The sequence below is a fragment of the Pseudonaja textilis genome, chromosome 1 (genome assembly GCF_049901715.1).
Source record: "Pseudonaja textilis isolate UNSWEBS1 chromosome 1, rPseTex1.2, whole genome shotgun sequence".
NCBI classification, from domain to species: domain Eukaryota; kingdom Metazoa; phylum Chordata; class Lepidosauria; order Squamata; family Elapidae; genus Pseudonaja; species Pseudonaja textilis.
Window position 1 is genome coordinate 230,344,147 of NC_141990.1, and position 13,442 is coordinate 230,357,588.

At 34.5% G+C, this 13,442-nt stretch overlaps 1 protein-coding gene across 1 annotated transcript in view; it reads right to left on the reverse strand.

Annotated features, from left to right (window-relative positions):
* LRP5 (LDL receptor related protein 5) overlaps positions 1 to 13,442 on the reverse strand; it is a 124,071-nt gene that overhangs the window by 67,298 nt on the left and 43,331 nt on the right. The window contains exons 3-5 of the mRNA XM_026706677.2: positions 8,443 to 8,640; positions 6,960 to 7,156; positions 4,500 to 4,631 (exon numbers count right to left, since the gene is read on the reverse strand). Coding sequence (XP_026562462.1) covers positions 4,500 to 4,631; positions 6,960 to 7,156; positions 8,443 to 8,640 — 527 coding nt within the window. The remainder of the gene's footprint in view (positions 1 to 4,499; positions 4,632 to 6,959; positions 7,157 to 8,442; positions 8,641 to 13,442) is intronic.

Sequence of the window (13,442 nt, forward strand, 5' to 3'; positions counted from 1 at the left end):
TAATCATAAAATAATTTTAGTAGTACAATCCTTTATTCTCTTTAACTAATATTATTAAATTGCCTTGTTTTCTTTTTCTATTCCCCAAAGCTTTACATATCTTTTGACAATACTAATATCCATAGAAGCACATGCCTTTTAATTAGCATTTAGAAACACCTGCCAAGGCTAACTGGATTTGAAAGGAAATCTAGCCACAATGCATAAATGTTGGTCTATTTATCCTCAGCCACTGAATGTTATATTCTGTTTTTGTAGTTAATGAAAAACTAGGCAGAAAGCAGAATGAGATAGTGAGGGAGGATGGTACTATGTGCATGTCTCTCTGTGTCAAGGTTTATAACCAAGGTAGGATTTGCTTTCATCTGTGAGTTTTAAATTGCTATACTAGAATACTGCCTTTCAAGATCATTGCTTTGCACTCCTGTGATTAAAAAACCATCTTTCTGCTCTGGAAATGGCAGCTGCAGTCTATTGGCAAAATTATCTCCAATCAGCAGCAAAGCAGACCAGCTCCACAGCAGCAAAGCAGACCAGCTCCACAAGAGCTGTTTGTCATTTTCCCTTTGGCTTTCTCTAAGTTTGATTTGTGACAAGGCACCTATAATATAGTAACAAATGATCCGGTTTATTCATCCAACCTAAACAAATGTAGACAGCATTTTGCTTTTGCTAATGCAGAAAATGCAGCATTATTCCTTTCTCAGTAGTACTTCTATTAACCAGACTATAACAATGGTCTATTGTCGATATTCCTCCCTTTTTCTCTTCCCCTTCCCACTCCCAACAAAGGACTAACTTCTTACAAGCACCATTTTACTGGAAGAGCCTTGGGAAGGGGAATAGGTTTAGCAAAGCCTAAAACTAGCAAACAACATTGCTACCTTTAGAAAGCAATGAATGTAAAGCTATCTATTCGCCTCTTCAATACTGAATCATACCCAGTGTATCAACACCAAATCATTTTTAAAGCCAATAAATACATTAGCCTGATTTACCTGAATGATTGCCTACCACTAATAGTAGACATTTTTATTGATCATGAGAATGTGAGGGGGATTAAAACGTCAGTTATTCTAACCAACTATGCAAAACAATGAACAGTCTAGCACTTACAAATTATTTGATATTACACCAATTGTTCATCCACAGCACTGCACAGAAAAAAAAGATAGGAACTTATAAAAAGAAGGTCACTGGAGAAAATTTTATTTCACTAGAATCAACTACATTATATATGCCACTATAGTGTTTATCAGAAAAAACGAATGCCAAGGAATATTGCCATTAAAAAAATATTTTTAATGTTGAAATAATTTTGTTCCACACTTTGAAAAATCCAAATATTATGATCCCATCATGAAACTCTTGCAGAAAAGTTTCATATGCATATTTATAATAGACAACCTAGATAGCTGTTACCAGAGTTAAAAACCTTATAATAACTGAGAGATATTTTTAAAAATTGTGAAGATTTTAAATAGGATTTTAAAACTATTCTCTAATGTTAAATAGTTCCATCTAGTTGAACAAACAAGCAGGCATTTTATAAACGAACTACTCAATATTCATTTATAGACAAGCAAATTCAACCTAACTGACAGTTTATGTGGAATGAATATTTGTGTCTGTAAGAGTCCCTTACCACTTAATGCATATTTTTATTTCTATTACATTCTGGGGTAGAAAACAAATCATCTGGACAGTCTGGTTAATTCACAATGTAACTCTCAGTTAAAATGGTACCTTTTTTCTTTAGGAAAAGTTATATTACACCTCATAACTGCATATATTGTATTTTACAATTAACAGATGACTAATATATACGTAGCTTTTTTTCTCTGTTATCACTAAAGGAATTGTATGTTCTCAAAAATTATATGTTATTATGTAATTGGCATTTATAAATTTATAATATTTATAAATTTATAATATGTTACACATTCATATTAGTGAAGTTAAAAATGGAAGAATAGCAGTATATCAATTTAACAGGAGAAAATATCAATAGATTCTATTCTATACAACAGGCATAATAAAATACACTACATTTTTTAAAAAAAAACTTTGATGGAGAATTTAAAATCAGGAGAAATGGGTTTAAAGAGAAAATAATACTCTCAAAATCAGCTCTGCATTTTAAATTTTTTTAAAGGCACATTATGGTCACTAATGAGCTTGTTTCTGTCTAAATGCACCCCAAATTATTTAAGGAACAAGTTAGACATTCTCTATAGCATGCAAAGTATTTAATCTGAAGAACACAATTCCTGAGGAAATCACAAAAAGTGGATATACTATTGCAAGTTAAATTCCTCCTGAGTAATATATTAAAAGTCCTTGGCCACCAATGAGTTAATTAATAGGACTGGGAGTCAAAGCACATGGATGTTGGCATAAGGCAGAGAACCCACAAAAGATGCAGAGCTTGGGAAAGAAATAATCCATAAAAGTGAACCAAAAAGCTACATATTCTTATGCAAAACCAGACTTCCTGTTCCCATCCCACTTTCTACCCTTTTGATGAAAAGGGCTGAAAGAATGTCTAGCTCAACAATAGAAAGGTGCAAATACCACATAAACAGTCACTCATTTCTGTGCCCTTAGCCAAAGTACTAAATGCCCACTGGGGCTATTTCCCATTGCCAGAAACACAAGGTCAATATGAGTCTTCTGAAAGGCTTGTTCTGAGCATTCATTCATCAAGGGTTTCTAAAGCTGTGAAAAGAGGGGTTTTTTAAAAGGGGAGGGGAAAAAAACCCTGTTCTTTCAATACCTTAAAAAGCACATCAATAACACAACTGCAGCAGACAGAAGACAGAATAATGGGGAAAAAACTGGCCTTGCTTTCTTCCAGATACAAATTCAATTTCCAGCATTGTCCACATACACATGAAACAAGAGCAACAAGTGGTGATGAAGAGGCAAAAAAAAAAAGGGGGGGGGGGGAAGAAATGTGGTGGCCACCATCATTTGTTGCCCAAAGACTTCTAGACTAAGTGCATCTATATGATTCATTGTTATTAAACGTTTCATGGCTGGATTCCACAGCATAATGATATTGAACAAACAAATTACTAGCAATTTACTTAAAATTTATTTTATATAATCAAATGGCCTTCAATAAAAGTACATATTTTATTTTAGTAATTATATATTTTCTGCCACGATTTTCCATCTTTCTTTTCAGAAGACAAAGTAACATATCTGAAATGGATTAATTGAAAAAAAATCTAATACAAATGTCTTGCTTCAGAATTTTCTGAAGTATTAGAGTTCTCTCTTATGGATATAGATATATACATCTGAACACACACACACACACACACACACACACACCTGAATATATATATATCTGAATGAATGAATGCATACATACATGCATACATACATGCATACATACATACATACATACATATAGATATATCAGTCCTGATATGATGATGAGCTAATATTATGAATATGTAACTTCCATTTCAGACTATTTTGGGCAGAGGTCATTCATATTGTTATCCCAGAATACACTTTAGCCATAATTTGTTATATATACCAGTGTTGCAGATGAGCAAAATAATCATGATTTATATGATGTTTCCCATTCTACAATCACTCAAAAGATATCAGGACATGTCAGGTTCTAGGTCAGGGGTAGCCAACCTTTTTATACCTACTGCCCACTTTTGTATCTCTGTTAGTAGTAAAAAAATTTCTAACCACCCACCGGTTCCACAGTAATGGTGATTTATAAAGTAGGGGACAAAACCCCTACCTCCCACCATGAAAGCTGGAACGCCCACTAGTGGGCAGTAGGGACCATGTTGACTACCACTGTTCTAGGTTCAGACATGCCATGATTATAAGAAATCTAGGTTTATGAAAGAGCCGTAGTGGTGTAATAGTTAGAATGAAGAGTCATAAATTAATATTTTAAGATAGGTATCTGAAATGGTTACCCATCCACTGGCAAATTACAGGAGCAGCCATTACAAAGCTAAAAATATCTTCCCAGAAGATACAAGTTCTGTTATCCCTTGCATGTTTATGTATGCATTAGTGTGGAGCTTTGTACTTTAAACTGAACCTGACTTAATTGACATTGAGGCATCTTCTTACAGTCTTGAGTGCCTCTAAAGGAAATGAATTTATAATAAATACACAAATAACCTATAAAATAAGAAGCGTGGAGGGGACTGGTTGGGGGATTCAGGAGAAGAGAAGAAAAAACTAGAGAACAGACACCACAGATGGTTCTCGTTTAACAACTATTTATTTATTTTATTGATCTATAAAATGTATTGGCTGCCCATCTTACCTCAGGGTAACCGAAACTGTTGCATTTTTGAAAGTGATGTAAAAATAGTTTTATGATCAATTCTCAGATTTACAACTTTTGTGGATTTGAGAAACAAAGCCGAAAGCTGAAGTAAGATCACAAGGACAGTTAACGATCGAGTTGTGGCTCATTAAAGCAAGCAGTGGTACGGTGAAGTCTTCCTTACCTGCTTTGCAGGTTTTTTCGTCTTCTTGTAGTTGGACTCCAGTAGGACAGGTACAACTATAAAAGGGTTCCTTTGGGGACAACAGGCACAAATGTGAACAACCACCGTTATTTTCCTCACAGGGTGTGTGAACTTGAAAAATAAGAGAAGAAAAGGAAATCAGCACATTTTTAAACACATTCTGATACCATCAAAAGGAAACCTAGATCCCTAAAGATGATAATTACACTTTATGTTTCCTCATAAATTCAGTCAGGCACTAAAAGATAATTGACTACAAGACAGACATTTAATGTGACTCTGTATGACTTTAGGGAAGTATCAATAAACATAAAACTGTCCTGAAAAAAGTACCTTTTCACACTACAGTATCTCAAACTGCTACAAAGCTGTTGGGGGTTCAATAGGGTTTGGTAGTTTCATAAAAAACTGTTAAGAGACAACTGGATGCTGTGTGTTTATTTCTATTTGGACTGCTGTTATAGTTACAGCGCAGGTTGAACCTGAACAATTGTTATTTGTTTCATCAGTTCATACTTTTCTGTATATCTCATCCTGCAACAATTGTAACAACTTCTTAGTATTTTCTACATTCAGCTGTGTCCCAGTCAATTATGTTGGCTATACATAGCCTAAATATTTCTAGTTATTATTTATGTTTATTATAGCTAGTGTACTTTGGAAAGCATACAAAATCACGTATCTATCTCACAGTCAAACCTAAAAATTTAAGATCTGGGTGTTCTGTTTGATTTGTTCTTCCTCATCCCAATATGTAATCTGTTTTGATTATGGCATCAAAAGTGATGACAATTTAAAGTGGTGTGTGTGTGTGTGTGTGTGTGTGTGTGTGTGTGTAAAATCATTCAAAAGCACCAGTGTTAAGATGATATCCCTGTGTATGATCCACAATCAGTTAATATGGTACAAACACTTGGAGCTATGGCATTCAAATCCAGTCGAATCAAGAGACAGTATTATCTGAACTATTTCTAGCACATAGTATTTCCCAGTGTACCAGGCTTTCCTCACTACTGTCCAGAAATATTGTGACCCAGGGGTGGGACGTGCTCTCAGCTGAGAGAAATGTTAGGAATTCCGAGAGCATCGCATTGCCTCATCTGGAACGCAAGGACAAACTCTATCAGGGCACATACCCAATGACATCTACTGAAGCTTTGCACCTGTTTCTCAGCTAAAGCAGCTCTTAACTGCCTCTCTCTTCTCCATGAATATTTACAAAACATCTATCCTTTTTCTTAGTATAGCTACAGCTCGTCAGAATAAGCTGAATCTCCTCCGAGGTTTTCAATAGTAGACTTAGGCCTCAATGCTCTCTTAAATGAGATAGTATTCGACTTTAGGATAGAACTATGTGTTACGTTACATTATGTTTCTAATATTTAGTATGCACAAGACACTATTTCTTTGGGAATCTTATAGCTAAAGAATTCAATCAAAGCATACTATCTTGGTTTTCAATTTTTTTCCACAGGTTTTCCCTGTTGATTAAAGGCTTCATCCATGAGAAATAATGAGGTTTCTTCCCCTCTGCCACTCTTCCCTCCAAGTCACTCACAGTAAAGTTTTTTTTTTTACTGCAAAATATCGTTAACATTTTTCTAACAGCATTACAAAATATTATGACAAAATATATACTATTAACAAGATACTAGTGAAAAATAAGTCCTTAAAACCACTGATTTAAAATATTTAACATATATACATGCGCCTGAGAAATTCTGAATTTTAACATTTCTAAATGAAATCCTGTTTCAATAAGTAGGGGAAAAAGGTATATCAGCAAAGAATTTGCATTGCTATGGCCTGCTTTTTTAACCAAATTTGCATTGCGCTATATGTACAACCAATTAATGATGATCTCATTTAAGTCTTGGAAAGTGTTCAACTGTTCAGTCTGATACATTGTTCAGAGATCTGTGGCATCAAAGTGGGAATTAGCTGTTATATTAATGAGAGTAACTTATAGAGTCCACAGAATGTGAATCCCAAGTCTCCTTTCTTGCCACTTTTATTCAGTTATTATGCTCTAGCTGGTTGAGTTTCTTTAATATTACAGCAACAGCCACATCATTGACAATCAGATAAATTCTGTCTTGCAAACTTCCACTGAAACACTGGTGAAAAATCTACAGGATGAGACCCTGAGATTTTCTTTCTTTTGAAACAGTTTGAGATTCTTTTCTGCAATCAACTTCTTATATAAATATGATAAACTTTATTAAACAGCAATCAAGTTAAGAACCTAAGCCATGGCATTCAGGACTAAACCTTCTATCACAATCAAATAACAACCTAGCATACCAGGCTTGTTAATAATTATAGTAGTGCAGAGGCCTACGTTGCATAAATAATAATTTGTATTTTCTTCATGGGTGTTAGATTTAAAATCCCACTTATCCCCAATGTGAGAGAAAAAGAAACAAACAGCAAACATACAATATGGCTGTCTTTCAGGGCTCAAAACTTGGATGTCCATTGGTGAATAAAGAGAATTTATTATTTCTCTCTTATTCTCTCCAGCTTTCTTGTTGCAGGCATGAATGGAACGCGTCTGCCAATCTGTCCAGTACAGAGTGTCCCCAGCCAACGTCAGGGCAAATGGATGAGTCAGACTACCTTCCACCACTTTTTGCCTAGTTTGTAGAAGAAAGAATATTTTCCAAAGTGATTACAAAAACTACTTCACAAATTAATATGGAAAGACAAGATGTCAAAATTTAAATAAATTTAAATAAATTTATTTTTAAATAAATTTATGTGGAATGGGCCTTGCACATAACTGGTCAAAACACTTTCTTTTGAATCATTTCAAAAAATACCATGGCTGCAAACTGGAACCACAATTACCATAACATACATTGTTCTGAAAAATTATTTAAATTACTATGTTGTTCTGACTTTTCAAAATGGAGGTTCATCACACAGGAGTCTAAAATTCCAGCAATTTTAATTTACCATTCACAATAGCAATATTTGTAGTGTACATAATTTCTTTGAAGTTTAATTTATTTAGCACTATTAAAACTAAAGGTATTTTGGGCATTAAAATATCATATTCATATTTTCCATTACCACTCCAAAATAATTTTAAACATCTATAATAAGATACAAAAATCTACGGAATTATGTTGTGCACAAAACACAAATATGTATCGCACAATGTCCAACCATGAATTGTGAGTGAAGAGGAGAGAAAAAATGAGATTGCTGGAATATTTTATCTTAAATGATAACAATACACATAAGGAACATTGATTAACATTCTGAAAACTAACTTTGCTAGAACAACTTTGTCATAGCAGGAGATATGTATGTTCCAACAGTACTTATTTGTATTTCTTGAATCTGGGCTGTAATGTAACCTTTCAAAGACAGCAGTTATGGGGAGTAAAACTGAGTTCGTTTTTTAATCATTCAGAATCTAATATAATTCTGCAGGCAAAGAAAGGACAAGCAGATAGTACTTTCTCTCCCTCATCTTGTATATACCAGCTATGCAAAGTATGTATTTATGTGACTCCATTTCTTCTATGTATGGAAGGTCACAACCATTGACATACATACTTGATTCATAGGTGCTTTTGAACAACACAGAAAATTCAATGTTACCATGTACATGGAGAATGAGTTATCACCATGGGGTGAAAAGGGAGGCATGATAAAGCATGAATTAGCAGCAAAGAACAATAAAGGAGAGATGGAAACATGTAAAAAGAAAAAGGAACAAATAATGATCTGCCAGACAGTTATCAAAATATTCAAGGGCAACTGGTGATGCAAGGTTGATAACCTTTGTTGTCATAGTTTCCAGAAAATACATTAGCACCAGATAAGTTTAAACAGAAAACAGCTAAGCAATATTCAATGTATTTGCAGAAGGTTACATGCATTCATATATGCACATACGCACCACCCCTACCTGAAAGAGCCGTCCAGATTTGCTCTGTGAATGAAGCTCAGCTTTGCATCAGCCCAATAAAGCTTTTGTTCACTGAGATCTATGGTGAGTCCATTAGGCCAATAAATGTCAGAATCCACGATTATTTTTCGAAAACTGCTGTCCATTCCAGCACGCTCTATTCTAGGTGTTTCGCCCCAATCTGTCCAATACATGTATCTAGAAATAATTTTAAAAAATCCAAATACAATTACAATAACAGAATAGAAACATTCCTGAAATCAAGGAAATTTTGTGAATTTCCTTGAAATCAAGTTTGTGTGTCTGATTCCACAGATATCAAACATTTGTTTAAAAGCAAAACATAACTTTTGTTATTATTATTTTTTTGAAGTTTTCTCACCTTAGTTAACTATCTCTAAAAATATAGTCTGTTGTTTCCTATACAGTTCAAATTAATATAAGTCTTTTCATTACTTACTGAACAAGGACTCTTTATCTCAACTGGTACGAGCCCCTTGGGCTCTATTACAATCTGCCAATAAAAACTTTACAGCTACATATACCCTGTACAACTTTTTAGCTACAGTAACTGTTTTCAGCAAACTAAAATAAGAAGTGCCATTTTAAAAAAAGAATGATTCTACTATTGCATCTGAGTAGAAGTAATTTATCAACTTTTGAATTAATGACTTACTCAAGTTTTTGCCAACAATAAAGAGATAAATAAAATGAAACACAACAATGATAAAAACGGCATATAACAAAATAAATAATTGGCTGAAAACACTGACACAATACAGCTAAAAGAAAAATTTAGTAACACAAAGATTTAGAAAAGACTAAAATCAATTAACCGCAACCACCACCCTGTCTTTGTAGTCATGCACTTCTTTTCTTTGGCAGTGATAAATTGAGAAGGGCTTCAGAAGTTGGCCCTGGTATTTGGAGAAATGGAAATGGAAGGACATGCTCTTTTAAGATAAACTATTTAGGGCACGGGAGGCTTAAAGGTTAACGGAGTACTCTCAGAAGGTTAGAAAATGACTGGCAACCAAACCATATGACAAAACTGCTGTTATTGTATTCATATTGACCATGAATGTGTGGCTATTAATCAGAAAATCAAGGAAACCGAATATTACTTAGATAATTTCTTGGTGTCAGGGCTTGAAGGTGTGAGGGCAGGACTTCTAAGAAGCAATGGATGGAAACTAGTTAAGGAGATAAGCCACCTAGAACTAAGGAGACATTTCCTGACAGTTAAAACAATTAATCAATGGAACAACTTGCCTCCAGAGGTTATGAATGCTCCAACACTGGAAGTTTTGAAGAAGAAATTGGACAACCATTGTTTGAAACGGTATATAGGGTTTCCTGCCTGAGCAGGGGTTGGATTAGAAGACCTCCAAGGTCCCTTCCAATTCTGCTATTCTAATTCTAATTTTCTAAAGTGGATTTAAATCCATTTTATATCATAAAGAATTTCAATTTAACTCACTGCCTCAGCTTCCATTTCCTCTTCCCATATTACTTTATTCCTTCTTCTGGGACATTTTTCACCTTCCTTTCAATGCCAATGCTACCAAGTACAGAAGTGTATTACAGAACTAAAGAGAATTCCCTGAATTTAAACAATGTGCCTATACCATTCTTCAAATACTGCTGAAGTAGGGGTGCAAACTCAAGGGTGCTTAAATCTGGCCCATAGGGTCAGCCTGGAAATAGGAAAGGACTGGTCAGCAGTGCCTCTGGCAGCCTAAATGGGGCACAGCGAGCCACACACGCCCCTCCCATGGCCTGTGTTCTGTCTGTGCAGCCTCCTGCAGCACTCTGCTGGCCAAAATGGGACACGGGGGGTCACACGCACCCCCATGCCCCATTTTGGCTGGCAGGGTACTGCAGGAGGTGTCCGTCCCATCTCCCCGCAAGCCGGCCCACGGAGGAGAAATGCAATGCTGATTTGGCCCCCACAGAAATCCAGTTTGTCACCCCATGCTAAAGGGTTTGATTGCTGAAATTTAACAAAATTAAGAAGGGACGATGAAACTTGATTCAGCTGAAATTTGGAACCAATTCTTCAAAAAATATATTCAGCAGAGATGGATTCCCTATTAAGTGTTTAACCAGATAATGTCCTGACTTTTCTAATATCCCATTTCATATATTCATTGTATATATATTATATATATATTTGTAACTAAATATAAATTTTACAACATCCGGGAAGAATGTTATTGCTCTAATGGCTTTAGATTTTAGTACTCTCTGCCAATTCAGCATAATTTGTGGTTATTATGCTATGAATAGAGTTACTTGAAAAGTATCATAATAATCTTTTAAAGATGTATACCTAAATTCCCAGCATGATTTTGTTTGTGGAATAGGATTTGCCTAATCCTACTTCTTTTATACAAATGAAAAAAAAAAAGAAAAGGTTATCTTTTACCATGAACTAAATTAAGGAACAAAAAAGTTTGAAACAAAAATAAGATTTTAGAAAACCAAGAGCAGATGTTTTACTAAAGATAAAGAAAGCTGTATTAATTTGCAATTTTTCAAAGATGGTCTTTAGCACATTTCTTATACTGATGTCAACTATAGCAATTGCTCCTAAATATTTAAATACATACATACCAATGGGAATTGTAATCAAGCATATTGAGAGGCCAAATTGTTTATTTCTATAGTTGATGTACTTTAGATTAAGCAGACAAAAGAATAGCAGGATTAGTATATCTTCTTGCCATAATTCAAGAGCTTCGTCAGATAATGTATTAAGTCATTGTGTGGTTTAATTTGGTTCTGATTTACTGTAGTTTACTCTGCAAATCCAATCAATGTGGTGTTCAAACTGGAATGTGTGGCTAATTCACTGATTGTGGTTGATTAAATTTACAGTACAGTACAAAGAATCCAGAGGTAACTTTTTGAGTGGAATATATGGCCATACAAGCTACAAATTTCCTCAACTGCAATATCTCTAAGCGTAGGTCCAATCATTCCCTATTACCGCATATTTAATAATGTTTTAATTATGTATGCCATGTTCAGCTTTATAATTACAGTACTGAAATACAGCATTAACAATTTTCTTGTGCAAACCACTTCTGAAAAACCTTGCCAAGAAAACTGCAGAGTATTATCCAGGCAGTTTCTGAGAATTAGACACAATTGACCAAGAATAAAAAAAAACATTCCAAAAGCCCAACTTTATCAGAAGTATGTAATTTTCAAATAAAATTACTTATAAAATAAATGCCTAATTTATTAAATATAATTATGACCAAAGTAGACTAAGATGCCATCAATTTAAAAAAATAGGATGTTGGATAAACATACTGAAATATTCATAGTTAGGATGAAACTTTGCCCCGGGGAAAAAAAACTGTAATACAAAATAACCTATACAAACTTTGCAGCCAGTATAATTCAAGTTTTCCAGGAAAATTGAAAGTTTCCAAATGAAAACAGTATTGTTTTATAATGGAAATACCATCACAAGGGACACAAGGAGGTAATGCTAGCAAACGCTAAAGAAACTATATACCAAACTTGCCAAAGTAACCTTTTATTTTATTAAAAATGAGTCAGAAAGCCTCTGGAGCAAGTTCAGAAAAGTAACCTACTTAAAAAGACTTGCATATCCTCAATTTCAAATTGTGCAGAAAAAACACTAAGGAGCCTTTTACAACCAAGGTAGGAATGAACTGTGAAAAGAAAAAAAAAGGGGTGGGATGGATGCCACAAAGACAGACAAGGAATGCAGCTGTTAAAGAGTTAATTCCACAAGGACAGACCTCAAGCCACTATTATTCCTCTTCTCCTTCCCCCACCAAGAAAAGCAACAAACAAGTTCCACAACAGGATTGGAGAGTAAATACACAACCAATTACCATTATAAATGGATTTTCTTAAAAGAAATACATTCAAATATTGCCTGAAAGGAACACAAAATGATCTACTTTTCAAATGTGATTAGGGCTTCCCATACATTGTACATCCACTGGAACTTTTGCTAAATTTTGCCCCATTAAACACTTAAATACAGAACATGTATGCAAAGCAAAAGATAGTAAGCTAAATGACAATAGATCCATGCAAAGATGAAAAAAAATTAGAAAGTAAGGTAAAGAACTAGCTTTTACTATTATCAAAGACACATGTAAATACTCTGCATACCTCATTAATCTACTTCCATAAAACAGCTTGGTACAGAGAAATTTGTTAGATTAAGGGAGCAGGGAAAGTAGGACAAGGTGGCATTCTTGCTTCGTAATATCTCAAACAACAAAAGCCTTAATATTCAATAAAACCAATTGTTAGAATAAAAGCATGCCACTGCTTTTTATTAGTATAAATATTTAGATGAACTGCTCAAAATTTAATAACAGGATATAGGATACACATAAAAAAACCAGAATATCTCCCACAGTACCATATCCCCAAACACACAAATACTAGAATTTTATTTTTTATTTTTTAAAAGGTATATCCCACTTTATACTTTTTTTACAAATAACCCAAGGCAGCATACCTATGGAACACACCTTCTTTCTCTTATTTTCCTCACAACAATCCTGTGAGGTAAGTTAGGCTGAGAGAAAATGACTGGCCCAAACTTTCATAGCTAAAGCAAGACTAAAAACTCAAGATCTCCTGCTTTCTAATCTAGTGCCTTAACTGCTAGACCAGGGGTGTCAAACTCACATCATAATGGCGGTGTCACGTGACATATTGGGACTTTTTTTCTCCTTCAATAAACAGGGTGGGGCATCGCCAGCCCGTGATGCATCCCTGAATTAGACCAAGCTGGATCTTTATCTCAGATTAACCCATCACCACTTAATGTTAACTTTTTTGTTGAACTTGCTCCTTTTTGTGACTGCACTTTTCAGTCAGGATGTTTAGAATTAGATCTGAGTATTTCAAGTAGGAATTGACCAATGCAGGCTAGATTAGATTTATTATTCTCTGTGTTCTAGAATCTTTAATCCTGCTAATACATTCAAAAATAACAC